The sequence below is a fragment of the Rhea pennata genome, chromosome 15 (assembly GCF_028389875.1).
Source record: "Rhea pennata isolate bPtePen1 chromosome 15, bPtePen1.pri, whole genome shotgun sequence".
NCBI lineage: Eukaryota > Metazoa > Chordata > Aves > Rheiformes > Rheidae > Rhea > Rhea pennata.
In genome coordinates this window covers 16,321,563-16,342,079 of record NC_084677.1, presented here as the reverse complement: position 1 = coordinate 16,342,079, position 20,517 = coordinate 16,321,563, and the positions used below count along the sequence as shown (strand labels likewise).

Below are 20,517 nucleotides of genomic sequence, written 5' to 3'. Positions count from 1 at the left end.
TTTCCCCTCTGGAAAAATCCCTGCAAACAATAGAAGAAATTGCCTATGCACCACAAACTGTCAGATGCACGAAGCACTGAGTAAGCAAAGTGCAAACAAACTAGAGGAGCTGCTTCGGACGGGGCGGGGGGAAGGAAAGGCACCGTCTGCCATCCGCACGCCGTCGCGGCGGGGCTAGGTGCTGCTCCTCCGTCAGCCGGAAAAACACGATCGGACAGCTGGGAAGCCCTTCCCTCTTTATGGGAGGCCAAAAGCACCGAAACTGGAGCAGGCATTAAATTTCCAACACGCCCCCACGCCCCTGCCACAGCCCCCCCCCCCCCCGGCTTTGGGGCACCCCGCAGGGTCCCACACCAGCGTTATTGGGTTTTCCTGTATATCGGGGCGTTTTGCCAGTATCCCGCGGGGTGCGGGACAGCCACGATTTGGAGATTTTCCCGCTCGCGCTGTCGGAAGCGGGCCGGAATCTGCCCCACACATGTGCAAAACGGCTCCTCCCCCCAAAAGAGCCCAAATCCCCGGAGTCCCCGTATCCAGCGTCCCCCCTGCTCCTGTCCCCAGCCACCATCACCGTCCCAGCCGGCTCCTGGCTTTCTGCCCTCTAGCCAATTCTGGCCATCCCCTCACCAAAACAAAAATAATAATAATTTTCAGGGATTTGGAGGGTTTTCCTCCCCAGAAGCTGTTAGCATCCCTTAAATCCTGGGAAGGCGGCCGTCACCCGTCGCTGGCATCGCCTCTCTGCCGGCGCCATACAAAAGCACCGGCGGGCTCTGCTCATACCGGCGGAAGCACCCAAATTCGCGTGTTTAAACCAAAATAGCTGCAAGGTACGAGTCGGAGGCAGCCGGCGCGGGCGGCCCCGCGCCCACGAACGCCGCTAGGAGCCCGAGCAAAGCGCGCAGCTCCTCAAACGGAGCGAACGCCCGGAGAGGCGCAAGCCCAGACGGAAGGACCCGAGCCGGGGCGTGCGCGGAGCGTCTCCGGAAAGCCCATCGCACCTGCATGCCGGTCGGGGTTTCAGACGCAGGCGGCTCGGTCCCGCCGCAGCCGGCAGCTCCCCGGCAGCGCCCGAAGGAAGCCGGAGCGCCGTGCGTCGACCTGCGCCGAGCCGGCTTCCGCCGCCAAGCCCAGGAAAAAGGAGGAGAAACGCAACCTCCCCGGCACCAACCCGGAGCTCCACGAGAAGACTTGCCCCGTGCAACCAGATCCGAGCAGCAGTTGCACTAAGCGATGACTTTAAAGCAGCACCGGGATTCCCGGGGTGACTTTGACCGTTTACGGGCCCCCTCCGCCTCCGGGAGCTGGCGCGGCGCCGGAAGGGCGGCTCCGGCTGCGTCGCTGCAGGGAGTCGCCAGGCACGATGCCCAGGTGCCGGGCAGCTTTGCTTTCACCCAAACAGCCCCCGACCGAAGGGAAAGCCACGAACCAGCCGCCGAGCGGCCGGGGAGGCCGCGGCCAGCGCAACGCAGCCGCCTCCGGGGAGGGACGACCCTCCCGGCACGGGCAGGAAGGGGACAGCCGGTCGCTCCTGCAGGGCTCCTGTTCACGATGCCGACGGCACGTCGCCGCCTCGGCCGAGAGGAGCGGCAGCCTCGCCGCCCGGGTGGAGAAACCCGCCACGACCTCGCCGCCCCAAAAGAGAAACCTCCGCTGCGGCACGCCGCGTTTATGGGCACCGCAGAGCCCACAGGCGTCCTGGGTGGGATGAGCGGAGGCTGACTCAGGCAGAAACGCTCCTGAGTCACCAGCTCTGCTTCCTGTCGCACCTGCGGCAACGCCCAGGTCTCCCATCCAGCCACCGATCCAGGCAGACCCTGCTTAGCTTCAGGGACCCGCCCCGCTGCCCAGACAGGTCTGGGGCACGGGGGCTGCCAGGACGCTCTGCCCGGTCTCCTGCAGCGACTCATCCCACGGTGGGAGATGGTAGCATGAGCCCTGCTCTCCCCATCATGTGGCTTCTGGACCCCAGCGCTGCTCTGCCCCAGCTACGGGGTTTTGTTTTCTTGGCTCCACAAGCCTGGGCTGCATCAAGAGGGAAGGCGCTGCCTCCAGCCCAGAGCCCCGGGCCAGCGCTTGGAGCAAGGCGGGTGGGAGGAAGCAGAGAAGGAAGTGGCCCCAGCTCGGTTTACACAAAGCTGTCAAGCTGCCACACTGATGCTGCCCAGGCATTTCTTTCGCCCCAGACACAAACCACCCCACTGCAATCAGCTCTTCCAGCACAGAAATGCAACTCAGAGCAGCCAAGGGGACCTGGGCTTGAAGGATATGCAGAGCTGCTCAGCACTTCTTAGAGACCAGAATGGTGCAGTCTGGCCCAAGATCTGCACAGGCCTGGCAGCACATCTTCAGCGCCGCAGGACACGCAGAAGGCAACATCACCCATCTCCGACGGGCAGGACCGGCCAGGTCATAGGAGTGTGACAGCATACGGAGCGCTGGGTCGTGGGGCCAGCCGGGGGCTGCGACACCAGCCAGCACGCAGCGTTGGCAGGCTTTCGTGCCTGGAGCGTTTGTAGGTGGCACCTCCCGCCCATCCCTCCCCCTCGCAAGCTAACCAGCCGTGCAGGGCACTCGGGGCACTCAGCGTCGCGGAGCAGCCGATCTGCCAGGGCGGGGGGGTGGGGGGTGTCCGCAGGAGCTAATTGCACAAGGTGGAACAGCAGCGCGCTGCTTGTCCCGCTGCACCCAGATAAGGTTATCGGCAGAGCGCTCCCAGCCCGGACGCGGCCGGCGCTCCTTACTGCGGCTCCTCCCCGGCCGAGACGCGCGGCGGGCGCGCAGCCTGCGGCTCCAGCCCCGTCCCTTCTCCAAATGGCAGAGCCAGCTGGCCTCGACCGCTGCAGGCAGGCGTATAATGGGGCTTGGAAAGCTGCCGGCTCGGAGACAGCCCCCCCCCCCGAGCAGGGCCCGCACGGCAGCGCGAGCAATTCCTGCGAGCCTGCTCTCCCTCGGCCGGCCGCAGCCAGCGCCCGCTGCCCAGCCCGGCCCGGGGCTCAGCACCCGCACGCCCACCGCGACGGCGGCAGGTCCGGGCGAGGGGCGCTCCGGCAGCCGTCCCAGCCCGCGGCGACGCGCTCCGAGGGAAAGTTCGAATCAATCGCTGGGAGAGACTCCTGGCTCGGAGCGCGGGGCGGGAGGGGATAATCTGTTTAGGCTGCTGGCAGACGTAATCAGCCTGTCTCGGGTGGAGGCAGGGCTTGTTTTGTTCGGTCCTGGCAAGTGAGCGGGAAGGGAGGGGGGGGAAGGACTGTTGCAGCTGAGCTCCAGCCTCTGCCGCCCATGCCGAACGCAGAGCTCTCCGCACGGGAGCAAGCCCTGCTGCAACGCCGGGGCCCCGCTCCGGCGGCGGGTGAAGCCCGCAGCAATTCACCCCTTGCCACCTTCGTGGATTTAATCCCAATACGCACCAGAGGGGACGGGCAAGAGCGCAGCCCCAGAGCCAGGCCGGCCGCCGCCTCCCGCGCGCCGATTCCCAGAGCACTCGAGGCTCCCTGCAGCCCTGCTTCTGGCACAGCTCAAGGGGAAAGTCACCGCAAACGCCGCGACGGCAACCTCGGAAACCTGGGTGGTTTCAGCTCCGCTCCGCTCCCAGGTTTTGAGAGCGGCGGTCGCACAGCGGGAACGGGGAAGGTGACGCAGGGGGGCATCACACCCCGTTCCCACCCCAGACAAGCTTTTCAGGCCAGAGCACGGTTCCTCGGAGCCGAGAGACACGTACTGGTCGTTGTTTAATATTTTGCACGCCCCAAGGAGGATGCTGCACGGACCGCTGGAGACCCGCGGCATCCGGCCAGCGACCTCGGCACGCGGCTCTGGGGACAGCTTGGGGACGGCCAGCCGCGCTTAGAACCGCTGCCGCATTTCATCGCGCGAGAGCGGCCCGAACCAGGCCGGGCGGACCAGAGCCGGGGCCCCCGGCGCAGAGGAGCCCGCGGCGCCGCGGCTTTCCCGGCGGCCCCCGACGAAGCTGGGGACCGGAGGAACAGGAAGGGGAAAGATGAATTCAGCTTCCACGCAAACATCGAGCCTCTTTCTGCAAACAGCCGAGCGCCGTCCCCAGCCCCAGCCGGCACTTTGCAGCTCTGTGCTAGGGCCCAAGCGCTGCCTTCCGCTTCGGCAGCCGCAGCAAGAGCTGGAAGACACCGGCAGCAGTTTGCACGTAGGGTTGCAACACGGAGCCGGGCGAGGGAAGGAAAGGGCCCTTCAAGCCCAGATGCCCCCTCCTAAACCAGACCCGGCAACCCCAAAGCGCGGGCTACGCCTCGCAGCAAGCAGGGGTATCTAACCACCTCCCACGACGGAGCTTCCTCACTGCCTCTGAAAAGCCACAACACCTCTCCGGAGTGCCGGAGAAGGGGATTTATCACTTCCCCGGGTGCCAGAGGAGATAAAGTATGGCGCCATGCAAAAAAAAAAAAAAAAAAAAAAAAAAAAAGGCATGTAAATGGGCCAGTTCTCCAGAAGCCAGGCAAACATTCAACGCCACCTTCAATCGCAGCCAGGGTTTGCACGTGCAGAGAGCGCCCTGCCCTCTCCCTCGGGCCGCAGGGGCAGAGGAGCGCCGCGAAGCTGACCCGGCCGCCGCGGATCCACGGAGGTCATCGCCCTCCGGCTAATTCACACGGGGAGGCAGGACCTCCGGGAAGAGCCCGGGGCTGCCGGCGCGCTGACTGGCCGGAGGCGTTTGTGGCTTGCAACCGTCGGTCCCCACGAGGCCGGACCGGCCCGCTCGGCCCCGGGGCTGCTGCTGCTGCTGCTGCTGCTTTCCCAGGGCGGGATGCCCGCGGAAGGCGGCGAAGGGCATCCCGGCCACCCCCGGCGGCGCTCCCGAATTCCTCCGCGCTGCAGCGGCCGACGAAGGCGGGCTTGACATTTGCAGAGGATCTTGCCCCGTTTGGTCCTAATAATTAGTCCGTTACAGCCGGATTTTTGCAGCGTGATACAAGCAGCCGGGGAGCGGAGCGCGCACGCACGCAGGGGCTGCTTTCCAGGAAAGAGGGGGTTTTTCCTCCTCTGAGGAGCACGGGGGGGAGGCGGAAGCCTGCCCAGAGCTTGCTCCCGCCACCGCAGGCGGCGGCACGGCCCGTTCGGCATCTGGAACGGGCAAAAAAGCGATAGCGTCCGAAGGATGAACCTCTGCACCGCCGGGCAGGGGTCGGACCCGGGCCAAGGCGGGAGAAAGCCGTGGGAAAAGCCTGCAAGCACCACCTTCCAGCCGGGTGGTCCTTCGGGCATCCGTGTCACAGCGCTTGGGAAAAAAAAAAAAAAAAAAAAAAAAAAAAGACGCTGGTAGCTGGAAAGACATCCTCAAATTCCTCTATCCGTGCCAGTCCCCGTGCCCTGGGAGAGCACATTTCTCTCATGAGAAAATTAAAAGCGACGGCTTTACACTCTGCATTTCTTCCAATTCAGGCCACGCGTAATTTTGAGGTTAATTCCCAGTGTGTTTCTGTCCGGGGGGACACGTGTCGGGGGTCCTTTTCCTTGCAAGCCAGAGGCACGGCCATTCAAGCACGGCTCGGTCCCGGCCGGCCGGTGCGGACCCCCGGACACGTCCCGGGCCGGCTCCCTCCGGAAGATGCTCTCGCTGGAAAGGCTCAGCCGCGCTTGCCGCCGGGATCTTCCCGGAAAAGAGAAGCAGGATCCCTGGGAGCCTTCCCCGGCAGGGAAAGCCGATTCCCGCAGGAGCTCTGCAGAAGGTTACGTGGATCCAGGTGCTCTCCGACAGGGTGGTGCCGATCCAGGGCTGTTTTGCCAGGAAAAAAGGGAATTCCCTGCTGGGAAAGGGGCAGCACCAAGGGGAGCTCTGAGCAGTTCCCGGTCCTGCAGCGGCGTCGCCAGCTCAGCGATCGACGGCGTTTTGTCCGTCCGGGACCCGCCGGTACAACGGGAATGCGGGATCGCGCTGCCGGCGATGCTTCCAGGGGCTCCGGGGCTGCAGCTGCAGGTTATCCCGAAGGCAGGAGCGGGCACGGCGCGCAAAAACAACTCGTGAACGGAGCGCTCCCAGGATTAGGGACTTAGCGTCCGCGCAGCTCTTTGAAGTTGGAAGCGCCAAGTCCGATTATTATTAGAGCGCTCCGGTTCTCTAATCCCCAGGTTTGGGGCTGGCGTCGCCCTCCCTCCCTCGGCCCCGCTCTCCGCAAGGCTCCCGAGCGAGGACGGGACCCGCCGCAACCGCCGGGAGCCGCAACCGGCTACCTGCGCCGGGGTACTGGCATGCAATAAAAATCCCCAAAAATCCCCCCCAGAAAAAACACAAACAAAAAAACCCGCCAGTGCCAAAGCACTAAGTATCTTCACCGTTCCTGCAAGGCCAGCAGAAAGGTCCGACGACTCCAAAGGACCTTCCTAGCCTGACGGTGAGAGCCGTCCTGCGCCGAGCAGGACGGACCGCGCTGCTTGCTGCCCCCCCCCCCCCCCCCCCCGAGTCTTAAAAAAGTAAAATTAAGAGAAGATACGTTGAGCAAACCATTATTCCAGGGCGTATACGCACATACATACACGCTCCCCCCCCCCCCCAACGGCCCGGCTCCGCTTTCCAGAGCGGAGCTTCCTCCTCCAACGAGTAATATTAATTAGGAGGCAACGTATGGCAGGAATGTGGGAAAACAAAGTTTGCCGCACCGGGCCGGTCGTGCCCGTCCAAGGGGCTCCTCCGGCGGGAGGAGGGCTCGGGGGGAGCTCCGCGAGGAAGCACGGCAGGATGCAGACGTTTATCCACGTATTTATTACATCCTCGCGGAAAGCCACCATCTTATCTTTAAAGCGAGATTCCTTCGACCCGGTCGGAAACACGGAGCCGAGGGCGCCGTTTTCCCCACCGGGACGGCCCGGTTCGTCGGCCAACGAACCGCACGCGGTGCCCGGATCCGTCCCCCGAGTCCCCTCCAGGAAGGGGGAGCGGGGGGGGGGGAACAAAACCAACGGGGGCTTCTCTCTGGGCGGACAAAACCCGGCGCCAGGGACGGACGGACAGCCGGACGGACAGCCGGGCACCGCGGAGGGACACGGCATGCCCACGGCTCGACTCTTCCCCCCCCCCCCCCCCACCTCCGGCGGGGAACGCGGCCGGGAGGCGCCGGCGGAGCAGCAAATTCCCGCGCAGGGCATCGCCGGGGCCGCGGGAAAGGCCGGGGCCGGGGGCTCCTTCCCGAACATCCTTCGGGATTTCGGGATGGCTCCTTTGTCTGGGCGCTGCGCGCTGACACTCCCCCTGCCCTCCCCTCCCCTCCCCGCACACACCAAGCCATTTTTTTTTCCAGTTACATTTTTTCCATATTAGCCTTCAGATTTCGTTATGTTCCCCCCCCCCCCCAAACGAGCGCAGCAATATGTCTGATCTCATTTCCATAATAGGATTGTAAGCGGAGATGTCAGACCCGGCGCGGAAAGGTGCGGGAGGAGGGAGCGCGGCGCTGGCAGACCACCCCCAAAAAAATAAAAATAAATTAAAAAAAAATAAATTCAACAGCACGGAGCGCATTTCCCAGCTGCGTTCGCAGTCTCCCTGGCTTGGGGAAGGGCTGGGAGGAAGAGGAGGAGGAAGGCCTGGCCCCAGCAGGGCCTAGACCCCCAGGTTTGGGGCCCGAGAAGGGCGGCAGTCGCCTTTCCCCGTTTCCCTGACTCCAGCCCTGGGAAATCCGGGGAGCTGCAGGGAGAGCATGGGAGCTGGGCCCTCTCCAGGGGGATCTGGGGTTTTTGGGGGGAGCCAAGCTCTTCCCGGGACTTTCAGCACCTCCCTCCACTGGGGCCCTTCCCCTTTGGGGCCGGCAGCTGCCCCAGCCCCACGTTGCACCCCGAACGTGCTGGATCCACCCCAGAGGCGAGTGCTGGTCCCCAAACTGCCTTGGGAAAGGGTTGAAGTTCCAGGTCCTCCTGGTGGGATGAGCCACTGAGATGGGGCCTACGGACTGCTGGGTGATGGGCACCCATGGGGACGCCGGGTGCCCTGTGGGGACAGTGGGCACCCAAAAGGCCACTGCACATCCCATGGGGCCACTGGTTATCCATGGGGACACCAGCTGCCCCATGGGATCCACAAGTATCCTTGGAGCCACTGGACACCCAGTGGGGCCTGAGGGCACCCACAGGGCCCTGCATTATCCATGGGGCCAGCAAGCACCCACGGGACCCCACGCTATGCAACAGACTCCAGGCTATGCAAAGAAACCCCACTATCCATGGAGTCAGTGGACACCCATGGGACCTCAGGCTATCCACAGGGCCAGCAGGCACCTATGGAACAGCTGGACACCCCATGCAACCACACACAACCCATAGGGCCAGCAGGCACCCAGTGGACTAACTGGACACTCCACAGGACGCCACACTATCCATGGCTGCCTGCTAGCCTCCTAGACACTCCATGGGACCACTGGACACTCCATGGGACACTACGCTATCCATGGGGCCAGCAGGCACCCGTGGGGCCACTGGACACCCCACAAGACCTCATGCTACCCATAAGACCAGCAGGCATGCACGGCATAGCCATGGAGCCCTAGGCTATCCAAAGGCCAGCAGGCACCCACGGGACTGCCAGACACCCCGTGGGACCCCATGCCATCCGGGGGTTCAGCAGGCACCGATGGGACCGCTGGATACCCCATGGGCCCCAACGCTATCCAAAGGCCAGCAGGCACCCACGGGACTGCTGGACACCCCACGGAACCACACACTATCCATAGGGTCAGCAGGCACCCACGGGACGGCGGGGCGCCCCATGGGACTCCACGCTATCCATGGAGTCAGCAGGCACCCATGGGGCTGCTGGATGCCCCAAGGGACCCCATGCTATCCACGGGGCCAGCAGGCACCCATGGGAGCCCGCACTACCCATGGGGCCAGCAGGCACCCCAAGGGGGCCCAGGGCCGGGCAGGGAGGGGAGGGGGCAGCATTTCGGAGGGGCCCAGGCAGAGTTTTTGGTGGGGAAGGACCCACCTGGTTGAGGTCCTCGTCGTTGAGCAGGTGGGACTCGCGGGGCTTGAAGCAGTTCTGGCACTTGCTCTTGTTGAAGATGTTGGCCTGGAACTTCCTGCAGGGGTTGTCCTTGGCGGCCATGGCGCGCCCCGCGCCCGCTGCGCGCCCGCTCAGCGCCCCGCCGAGCGCCCGCCCGCCGCCGCCGCGCCCATCGCCGCCCCGCGCCCGCCCTCAGCGCGCAGGGCCCGCGGCCTCCGCAACGCGCCGGCGGCGGCGCAAAATAATTATAATTCAAAAATAACAATAAATTAATTTAAAAAAAAAGGGGGGGGGAGCGGAAATTAATTGCAACGCGGCCGCCCTGGCTGCAACTCAGCGGCCGCGCATGGCGCGGAGAAGCGCGCAGGGTGCAAGCCCCCCCCCCCACCTCCCCGCCCGGCGGTGCTCGGCGCGGCAGGCCCGGCGCGGCGCTGCGCGGTGCGCGGTGCGCGGTGCTCGGCGCTGCAGCCCCGCCGCTGCCCGCTGCGATCAACGCAAAGTTTCCAGCTCGCGGATCCAGGCGGAAAAGGGGAGAGCGGGGGGGGGAGGGGGGGAGGGCGGTGCCGCCGGGCATGACGGACGTCGCCGCCAGCCAATGGAAGCGGCTCTCCGCAGCTAACAAAAGATGGCCCTGGCCAATGGCGCCGCGGGGGGAGGGGCGGCGCGCTGACAGCTCGGGGGCGGGGCTCGCGCCAGCTCGGCCCCCCCGGGCGGGGCGGGGCGGGGGGGGGGGGGAAGGGAGGCGCGGGCGCTGAGCCGCCCCCCCGCGGCGTGCACGGGCCCCGCCCCTCGCGCGGGACCCGCTCCCCACGCACTGCCGCCCACGCACGGCCCCCCCCCCCCGCCCGTGCGTGCACCCCTTCACCGTGCACTGCGGAGTGGGCGGACACCCCCGACCCTCCCGCACTGACCTGACCCCCCCCCCCATGCATAGATGCCCTTATCATGCGCTGACCCCCCCCACCTCCGCACGCCTTGCGTGCCCCCCACCATCATGCACGGACCCTCCCCTGCCGTGTGCATCCCCCCCCCCTCCACTGACTCCCCCCCATGCACCGCGCATGGCCCCCTGTGCCACACGCTGACCTCCCTGCCATGCACCCCCCCCCCCACGCACAGCCCCCCCGCGCCACGCACGGCCCACCCCCCCGCATCGCGCATTGGCCCCTTCGCGCCGTGCAGCGCCGTGCACAGCTCCGGACCCTCCTTTCCTGGCGGGGGGGGAACGGTGCAATGTGCAGGGGTTGCACCCCCACGCGGGGGGGGGGGGCACCCTGGGGCGCAGCCACCCCGTCTCCCTAGGGCAGCCAGCCAGCGCAAACGCCCCCCCCCCATTCACCCCCAAAGCGGGGGGGGTGTTCGTCCAGCGGAAACCACCGCGGACGGGGCGGCGGCGGGGCGGCGGCTCCCCCGGGGGGGGGGGGGTCCCGCGGCCCCTCCGGCCGCGCCGGTTTAACTCACCGAGCCGGCACAACGCGCAGCGCCGGCGGCGGCGGGGGGGGGGGTGGGATCCAGCCGGCGGCGGGCGCAGGCTGGCGAGTTGGGGGGCAGCGAGCAGGGCGCCGGCGGGAGGCGGCTGCTCCGAAAAGCCCCCTGGCCCGGCGGCGGCCTCGCGCGTCCCGCCGGCGCCAGGCCCGGGCGCTGCTGTTGGGAAAAGCCGCGCGGACCTTCCTCGCCCGGCGCGGAGCTGGAAAAACCGGCCGGCGGCCGAGGCGCCGCCGCCGCCGTCCCCGCGCCGCCCGGCCCCTTTGATGTGGGGCCCCGGCCTCGCCGCGCCGTCTCCCCGCTCTCGCGATTGCTCTTTGCTTATTAATTTTTGCTTCGTCAAAGGCCGCTTTAATCATCTCTCTCGTGCGCGCGCTCCCGCGCCGGCCTGGGTTGCGCCTGCTCCGGGGATTTTCCCACCTTTCCCCGCGCCCCGGTGCCCCGCAGGCTGCCGAGGCCGCGGCTCCCCGCGCGGGGAAGCAGCTTCGCGCAGAGCCGGGCTGAGACCCGGCGGGAAGCGGCCGGTGCCGGGGGGGGGACACGACTCCGACCTCGCCAAAAAAAAAAAAAAAAAAAAAAAATCTGGCCGAGCGGGACGAGCCTCTCCGGAAACCCGTCGGGCGGTGTTCAGCCGCGGTGGGGGCCCCACGGCGACCCACGGGACCCACGCGGCGGGTGGGCAGAGCGCAGCGCCGCGGGCCGCCCGCCGGAGCCCGGCGCGGAAGGAATAAGGATTTTAACGCCAAGCAGCCGGATCGGGAGCACGCGGGAAGCGGGAGGCGACGGCGGCCCTGGGCTGGGGGCGGCGCGGAGCTGCTCCGGGGCGGTTTTTTTCCCCCCTCCCCGGCGAGGACGTTTAAAGCAGTGGGCCGCTTCCCACCCTCGGGCCTTGCCGCGGGGAAACCGCAGCTGCGCCGGCCCCGCGCGCCCGGCTCCCGCCGCTTCGCCGGGTCACCCGCGCCCCGCTGCCCCCCCCATTAAAAAACAAAACCCCACCGGCCCGTGCAAAACGCCGCCGCCGGGAGCCGCCGGCCCGTCGGACGCGTGCTCCGGAGGCTCCGGGTAATGCCGGTTTCCCAAATGGAAACATCACGTGGCTGCAAATTAGACACTTTGGAGAAGGCCATTACGAGGCAGCGGCACGATTAGCTTTATCGGCGAGCCCGGAGCCGCGCCGGAAAGCCAAGCCGCTGCGCTTGGCGGGAGCTGCCGTCCACGGCTCCGAGCTAACGGCCTCAGTCACGCTTTTAGCTTCTCGTTTTTCGGCTCCCGAGATCCCGAACGTCCCTCCCGCCCGCAGCGCGCCCGGGGCCGCCGTTCCCGGGCTCGGCCCCTCGGGGTACCGGCCGCCCTCCGGAATTTCCCTGTTTTTTTCTTTCTTTCCATAAAGATTAACGGGGGGGGGGGGTTAGGCAGGGTGTCCGGCGTGGGGCTGAGCACCCAGCACCCAGCACCCAGGCTGGGCTGGCCGAGGGTGCCACCTCCTGGGGAGAGCCCCGCATGGCCGGGAGCACCCCGAGGCGATAGCCGCGTGCCGGGGCCGGGGGGGGGGGGGCGGGAGGCAGGTTAACCCCCCCCATCTCCCCCCACCCCGGAGCCCCGCAGCGAGGTTTTAACCGTGCTGCGAGCCCCTCTGCACGCCCGCATCGCCCCCGGGGGCCGCGGGGGCCGAGCGGCTGCCGGCGCCGGGTTTCTCCCGGCCGCGCTTCGCCGGGCGAGGGGCCCGGCGGCAACGGAGAAAACCCCGCCGCTGCCCCGCTGGCGTTCACAGAGAGTAACCAGCATCGCTTCTTCCCTTCCCTCTCCGCCGCTGCTGCAGAAAAACCCCCCGCAAACGCCGCGGCGCGAGCCGAGCCGCCGCCGCGCGCCCACCTCCCGGCGGCAGGAAAGGGGCAGAAGCGGCCGGGAGTTAACGAACCGCGGCGGAAATGCACCAGAAAGGGTGGCTGCTGCGTGGCCTGACGTGGCTTTCCCTAGGGATCCCCGGGCGGGCCGGCTCCGGCCGGCAGCGCTGGGCCCTGGGCGGCCGGGGGGAGCGGAGGGCGAGCGGCACCGACGCCGGCACCGGCACCGGCGCGGCGAGGGAAGCACCGCACGCGGCGCCTCGCGCGTCCGCCGATCCACCCGCGGGGCGAGACCGGAAAGCGGGCGTCGAGCCGAGCCCCCGGAGCGCGCGGGCGCAGCCGAGGTAATGCCCCCCCCCCCCCCCCCCCCCCCGCCAGCGGCGCGGGCCGCCGGGGCCGGAGCCGCTCCGGGGCTTCGAGCGCGTCCCCGGGGCCGCTCCGCTGCTCGCCCTCCCCGCCTCGCCCCCAGGAGCGACGCGGGGCCCCAGCCGCCCATTTGCATGGGAGGGACGTGGCGGGGGGGGGGGGGGGAAGCCCCAGGAAACGCACGGCCCGGGCATTAATCAAATCTCTCTCTAATAATAAACCTCCGGAGCGACGAGCGGGCGCCGAGGTGGCAGCGCCCCGGGGGGCCTAGCGGGAGCCCGGCGGGAGCTGCCCGCGCGCCGGGCGGGGGGCACGAGGGCAGCGAGGCCGGGGGCCCCCGGCGGCTTTTCCAGGCGAGCCGGCGGGGCGCCGAGGGGCTCCCGGGCTGCGGAGCGGGGAGCCCGAAAGGGAAAGGGAAAGCTGCCACCGCTTCGGTTTTTGGGTGTTTCTTTTTTTTTTTTTTTTTTTTTTTTTTTTTTTTTTTAAGCCACGTGGAGGGGATTTAGCCGTCGCCCCGTGAGAACGGGAGGAGTCTGCGCGCGCGGAGCCGCGGGACGGAGCCGGTTCGCGGCGAGGGGAGGTGGGACGGGGCTTCTCCGCGGGCGGAGACGGGCGCCCCGGCGCGGGCGAGTTTCCAGCCTTTCGGGTGCCGCCAGGAAACATCTGCGCGGGCACGTGCGAGGCCGCGCTCCCGCCCGCCGCCTCCGAGGCGGGATCCGTGCGGGCGCCCCAGGGGCCTCCTCTGCCGCCGGCGGGGCCGCGCCGTGCCGCGCCGCGCCGCGCAGGACGGGATGCCATGAACAACTGCACGGACCAGCAGTACTGGGACGCCCTCGTCTGCCAGTGCATCCCCTGCAGCCTGGTGTGCGGGCGGCCGGCGGTGCGGCGCTGCGCCGCCGTCTGCGGTGAGTGGCTTCGGCGGCCGAGCTCGGGCACGCGGCCGCGCCGGGGAGGGGAAGGGGGCTCAGGGGCCGCGGCCGCTCTCCCTCTCCCCCCGCAGAGTCCATGGCCTGCGGCCGGAGAGCCGGCTTCTACTACGACGAGCTGCTCAAGAGATGCATCAGCTGCACCACGGTCTGCGGGCAGCACCCGAAGCAATGCGCCCCGGCGTGCGAGGGTAAGGCCGCGGCGGCGACCGCCCCGGGCTCCCCCGCGGGCCGCCGCGGGCACGGAGGTGCTCCATCGCACTGGCGCCCGGGGCGGGAAAAGCCCCGACCGGCGGCTCCCTCCTGCTTCCCCGGCCCCCGCCGTCCCCTTGCCGCGGGGAGGGGAGGGGAGGGGAGGGGGCCGGCGGGTGCCCCCGGGGCTGCACGGGTCCCGCGGCGGGTGGGGAAGCGCTCGCCGGAGCGGGGGGCGACGGGAGGGTCGGGCCCCGGCGGCCCCGGGAGGGGAAGCCGAGCTCGACGGCGGGGCCGGTGCGCGTCGAAGCTCACTCCTGTGTCCCGTCCTGTCCCCCCCCCTCCACCCCCTCCGGCCCCTCGCAGCCGCCCTGGGGACCACGCCGGCGCCGCCGGTCGCCCTGGGCAGCGCCTCGCCGCCGGCCGCCGGCCTGGAGCAGAAGCCGTGCGCGGAGCAGGACCCGTGGCTGGTCGTCTACCTGCTGCTGGGGCTCTGCCTCTGCGCCCTCGTCTGCTCCCTGTTCCTGGGCTGGAGCCACCTGCGCAGGAAGGGAGAGGTGGTCTCGTGCCAGGCCAGCGCCGGCCCCTGCCACCGCCGCGACGACTCCTCCAAAGGTGAGCGGCGGCTCGGGGAGCGGCGCGGCGCTGCCAAAACCAACCGGCTTCTGCAGGCGGGGAGGACGCGCTCGGGCTAACCCCTGCCCGCGAGGAGCCGCGGCGCCGCGGGCCGCTCGCTCCTGCGTGAAGGTCTGACCCGCGCGGCCCCTCTGCTGGGCTTCCTGGCAGCATCAAAGCCCGACTTTTAGCCCCGGAGCGGGCGATGCTTTACAGGCCATTGCTTTAGAGAACAAAAAGGTAGGAAAAAGGAGTGCAAGGTGCAAATCAACCTAGAAAAGATATTTTTACGCTCCCTCCTCCACTTCCCTTTTCTGCTGTGGTGGATATCTAAATATATGTGTGTATATATTTTTAGATATATTGTGTATATACACAAACACACATGTATATATGCGTTCAGTTTAGAGTTGATCATGCTGGATGTTGCAAAAAAAAAAAAAAAAAAAAAAAAAAAAAAAAAAAAAAAAGCCTGTGGCCCGATGTGTCATCCTTAGAGTCATCCTTCAGCAGAACTATAATTTAAGCTGTTCTCGTTGACTTTTGTCTGAGGATGCTGTGGCATTGAACATTCATTTTTAAGGGAGGCTGACAGGTTCAAAGGGATTTGCTCTATGCTTTTTAATATTCCTCATCTCACCTTACTCATCAGATCCCAGGCAACAGAGCAGAGCCCTTCGATAGCCGGCCCCCAGCCGACAGACAGCTGCCGGGGGCCCTTCAGCCGGTCACGGACAGCCCGGCCCGTTCCCCTTTCTGGAGCTCTTGCACGTTGCACACCGCTGCATCGTTGCATTTGCATATGCTACATTCAACGAAAATACAATGCAGATGCAACATTATAAATATTACAATTGCTTTAGTACTAAACCTTCCTGTTTCCAGCACTTTGCAACTCGTTGACCCGGTGCCTTTCCTCAGCCTTCGGCTTTTGCATCGTTTGCCCTTAGACTCTCAGCTCCTGCGGCGGTGGAAGCTCGAGGCACGAGCGGCTGAGCGATGCTTTGCTTGCACAGCAGCTGCACACGCACACGCACACGGATGCCCCGGGCTTTATTAAAAGAGGTCCACGCCGGCTCGCGGTTCACATGCACTTGGGAGCAAAACAGGAGATACCTTCCCACTTAGACGGTCTGCTCCTGGGAAGCCCGTAAGCTAATACAGGTAATTTATTTGCAGATCGCCTAGTGGAAGCGGGTAGCGTTGGTGACGGATCTACCGGGAGCAGGGTACCAGAGCCCGTGGAAACCTGCGGCTTCTGCTTCCCCGAGCACGGCTCTGCCGTACAGGAGACCAAGTCGGGCCGCAGCACCTCCTACCACGCGGGAGAAAGAGTCGCTCCCTCTCACAGCGGGATATGCCGCGCGGGAAGCGCGGGGGCCGTTCCCGGCCCCGACGACGGCCACTTCAAAATCATCTGCTCTCCCTCGCAAGAGAAGACGCCGCTGGCCTGAGCGCAGCGGAGGTCCTCGCGGGCGGTGGGGACGGAGGGAAAGCTGCTCCCTCCGCCCGCGGACGCAGCTGCTTCGCCCTCCGTTTCCAGTAAACCTAACGGTTTCCACCACAGCAGCCTGACGAGGTGCCGTCTTTGCATGGCGGATCCAGGCTACGACCAATGTTATTTTCTTCCACGGAGGAAATAAAATTCTCGTTATTCTTACGCACTCTCAATAAAAAAGTCCCTTTCCTTTCAGCAGCATCTTTGTGCCCTGACCTGACCTCTGCGGACTTTTCCCGCTCTCCCCCTTCGTCGGAACCGGGTCTCATCGAGGCTTTTCGTTCTGGCGCCAACGTCAGTGCCACTTGGCCTCTGCAAGGGGTTTTGATTCTCAGCCAGGAATAGACGACGATGAACAACCGCCCCCCACGGGAAAGTACAGCTTCCCTTTTCTAAAAAACTCTACCTTGCACCACAAGCAGTTTACACGCAGTAGCGAGAGCACTGTATGAGTCTCGAACGCGATAGAAGAAGAGAAAAGGGGTTAAGCTGTGGCACCAGCCCAAGTCTCCCTCATGCCCAAAGCCTAAATACGATGGAGCAACTGGACGTTTCAGCCAGTCTTCCCTTGAGCGCTGCCTGCGCGTCGTCGTCTTCTACCGAACTGATTCCCTAAAGACAACGAGCAGTTCTTGAAAGAGTTATTTTAAAAGGTATTTTAAAGCACGTTGGACATTGGAGATAAGAGAGAACATCTGGCCTTCTTCAGCCTCCCGTGCTGAGGTCTGGACTCAGACCCAAGAAGTTATTCTTGGAAGTTACAGGCAAGAGCATCAAATGCTGTTGGCCTTGAGCTAGCAGGCCTTGGAGAAGACATCCTGCCCTGCCGACGAGCCCAGCACGTTTTTCAACTTTAGCAGAAGTTTCTTTACAGGAGAGAATATTTATTAGGGCTCAGGGCGTTTCTGAGGCGAGGAAAGGCCACGTGAGCCGGCGAGGGCTTTGCCGCTGACAGCACGGGCCGCTGCGCCAGCGGCACTGGGACGGACCCCAGCGCACACGCTGCCCCCCAGCCTGGGCGGACTTAAACACGGAACTGCAGATTTCACAAACGCTGTCTAAAACTGGAGTGTCAGATGCCTGCTAAGGACCAGTGGTTTTTTTTTTTTTTTTTTTTTTGCACGGCCAAACGGAATTGGGTTTAGATGTGAAAAGACATCCACGGCCGAAAACTTGACTTAGTGGTTTTACATACTTCTGGTTTTGGTTACCTGAAATAGCTGGTAAAAATGATGAGCCTTCCAAAGATGCAGCTGCTTCGAGGAAAGATTTTTCTCTGACCTAGATTTGAAAGTTACTATGGAAAAACGTGTGTTTCAACACGTAACTTGAAGTTCTCATTTTCACTAAAGCAGAGCGTTAAGCTGTAGGAATTTTTTGCTTGGTGAGAAATCATTCATGATAGTAGAGCGTCATCAATTTTCTCAAACCAGAGTTTAAAATTTGGTAGAATAAATACAAGAAAGTCAATATATGCACAAGTAAGTTAGATAAATCTAACTTTCCGGGGTAAGGTAGATAGCTAGAGAAAGCAATAGCAGGAAGTTATAATAAACTTTGCATCTTACATACTACGTATTTCTTCAAATTCACTTAGATGTTTCTGTACCACGGGAGAGGACAGCATCCTAAGGTGACTGTCACGAAAGATAGTGTCACGTTCGCAGCGATCTCTGGTCACAAAGCAGAAAAAAGTGGGAACTAAATGACATCAGTTGGAACTAGGAAGTTCAAGAGCTGGTTAAAGACCCGGGCCAACAGCACACGCGTGGGTCCGGCTCCTCACCGCCCGAGTCGCTTCCTGAGTCAACATGGCTGTTTTTTGTCTCTTTACTCCCGTGCATGTCGTATTTTATTTCTTTGCGCTTCGCGGCGGAGTCCTTACAACGCGGTAGCCGCAGGGATCACTTCTGCCCGCTGCCGCGTTGACCTTCCCGGGGTGGGGGATAAGCCTCTTCAAACCCAAAGTCTCGTTTTACTCCGATAATTCTCCCAAACGTGGTGGGTGAGCCTGGAAAGGCTGCCACGCTCACCAAAACCCTCCGGGCAGCGTAACGGTGACACCACCGCCAGCCCCTGGCCAGGAGCAAGCAGCCGGCAGGGCGCAGCGACACGCGCTCGATGCACCACCAAACCCCAGGGCCGAGCGCGCCTCGCCCACGTTCAGCCTTTCCCGCTACCCCGAGCTTTCACGGCCCGAGTTTTATTTAGGACGAGGAGTTTCACGCGCAGACCCCTTGGCACGTGCAAAAAGGTATTTTACGCCTCACCGCAGCGCCGAGCACCTGCACGTGCCGCGCGCGGATGGAGGTGGTGAAAGCAGCTCAGGTGCCCCGAGCCGGCGCGGCGCCCGGGCGGTTTCGCAGCGAGCGCCTGCGGTCGCAGGGGAGGGCTTCCTGGCAGCTAACGGCCAGCGCGGGACCGAGGGGTTTGCTCGGAGCAACCACTCATTACGAGCCAGGAAGGGAATGACCGCAGAGTCATTTCTGCTATTTCTAAGCCATAAAACATTCATAAGGCGAGACAAAACTCCGTTCTGATGCTGCCTGTTTATAGCATCAAGCTTTTGCTAAGCGGTGGGAAGGCAGGTTTTTACGCCCCCTGTTTAGGTGCCTTAGGGAGGCTGCCAGGCACCGCCGGCTCCGGTTCCTGCCGGCGTCGTGGGAACCAAGCCCCAGCGACCGCGGCAGCGGGAACCGCTCGCCGCAGCGGCGCTCGTCCACCGACAGCCGCGCGGCCACCGCGCTTCATTTTGAGCTTAAAAAGCCGTGACCCCGCTCAGGCCCTGGCAACGCGCCTGCGGTAGGAAACGGCCGCTTTGGGACGATGGGTGCCGATGTCGATGACAGTCCCCAGATGCTCTGGGGTCTCCGGTTCAGCTAGCGCTCACTAGTCGCAGGTAAGCAGTCCGAGCAACCGCGGGAAACGGCTCGGCGCTCGCTGCTCGCTGCGCCAAGAGAGTCAGAACCTGATTTAAAACAGGCCGGAAATACCAAGCCGAACACGTGCCGTCGGTTGTGCAGTCAGGGCATCTCTCGAGGATCAAAAAGCATCAGTTGTTCAAGCAGAAAGAGTTTTAGGAAAGCTTCTGTAAAAGACAAGCGCAGCAGCACGCCCTGTTTGGCTCTGGCAAGCCAAAGCTCCCGTTCGCAGGAAGACCGGGCGGCTGCCTGGCTTCGCTCGCCACCGCGGCGCCCGCTCCGGACTCCGGCAGACCTCCCTCGCCTTCCCGGGCGCCCCGAGGAGCCGTGCTGCCCACGCTGCTGCCCGCTGCAATGGAGAACGGGGGGGGGGAGCAGCAATATCCTACAAGAGACAGCGGTCTGCAAGGTTTACACCCTAGAAACTGGGGTGGGGGGGAAGGAAACGCCCGTCAGAAGCCGGTTCAGTCCTCCCGACGCTGCTGAGCGAGGGGGGACGTTCCTCGTGCTCCCAGCCTTGCCCTCCTCCTCCTTCAGAGGATACTAATACTGATACCAGCATATTAAAGAAAAGATACCACGGAGCAAGTGGGTCAAATCAGCACCCAGAACAGACTACTAACAGACTCCCACCTAAAGCAGTTAGATGCAACAGAAGCCAGAGAAATCTGTAGATTTAGGATCCCATTTGCAGCTAGTGTCCAACAGCTCTGACAGAGCATAGTCAAAGGTATCACTTAAATATTGCTCTGTTATTAGACGTATGCGGTGCAAGCAGATACCACTCGGTACAAATTAAACTTCATGGGACTAAGGCCGCTAATTTTGAATAAGAGAATCCACATGGGGCGGGGGGGTTAAATCCAGGTTAAGGAATCCACACTACAGACAGCTTTTCCAGCTGCCCCCCACCCGCCGCAACCCACTTCTCATATTCCAGCTTTTGCTCAGGTTTTCATCAGGCACCCGCATCAAGTGAAGCTGCATCTCTAGTCCAGTGCCCGAAAGGGGGACCAGAAAATGCCACACTGAGAGCGACTTCGTGGGTTTTTTTGTGCTGGCTGCAGAGTCACGCTCATTGCTGGTCTCTGAACACAAGATATACTCCAATAGACGCGTGGATCATCCTACAAATCTTTGCATTCATTATCTTCTTCAGGTGCTTCCTCGCCACAGAGCAAGCCATGCCAATATAAAACTATACTTCAAAATTAACAAATCAGCTCCAAACCCCAGTCCCCGAACTGAACAAGGTCAGCAGCTGAAGCAGCAGGATCATTAGTCATCGAAGCAGGCAAGATTTCCGGTCCGTCTGCCAACCCACTAGGAAGGCTTAACTTGATCAGTCATTCGTTAGCATCTTACTGCACAGGAAGGAGTTTTGCATTTGGCATTCTCCTGAAGGTGACGGAAAGAGCAATCCCCTAGCTCTACCAGGAATAAACCTTGTGTATGAGCTGAATGCTTATTTCTAAATGGAGGAAGGACAAGAGAAGGCCATATCAGAAAAAAGTATAGTGAGCTGTAGTGTTGCTCTTGTGATTAGTGGTTGTTTCTACCTTTCCCCCCCCCCCACACCTTTTTTAAGGCAGGGGAAAAATGCTCTCTGCTGCTCTAACAACCTGTTCCGATTTACTGTTGCTGGAAATAGAAACATGCCTGGCATGATTCAGGGTAAGACATTTGGTGGGGGGGGGGGGAGGGA

At 63.7% G+C, this 20,517-nt stretch overlaps 2 protein-coding genes across 3 annotated transcripts in view; one reads left to right on the top strand and one right to left on the bottom strand.

Annotated features, from left to right (window-relative positions):
- MPRIP (myosin phosphatase Rho interacting protein) overlaps positions 1–9,108 on the bottom strand; it is a 94,252-nt gene extending 85,144 nt beyond the window's left edge. For both annotated transcript variants that reach the window (XM_062587939.1, XM_062587938.1), the window contains exon 1: positions 8,948–9,108. In XM_062587939.1, coding sequence (XP_062443923.1) covers positions 8,948–9,067 — 120 coding nt within the window. In that variant the 5' untranslated portion in view covers positions 9,068–9,108. The remainder of the gene's footprint in view (positions 1–8,947) is intronic.
- A 4,207-nt stretch (positions 9,109–13,315) lies between these two features.
- TNFRSF13B (TNF receptor superfamily member 13B) lies at positions 13,316–17,724 on the top strand (the record flags this gene model as incomplete). Its single annotated transcript, XM_062588628.1, has 4 exons — positions 13,316–13,565; positions 13,661–13,777; positions 14,145–14,393; positions 15,573–17,724. Coding segments are annotated over 4 exons (891 nt in total), but the record flags the coding sequence as incomplete, so codon positions are not given.
- Positions 17,725–20,517: the final 2,793 nt, after the last annotated feature.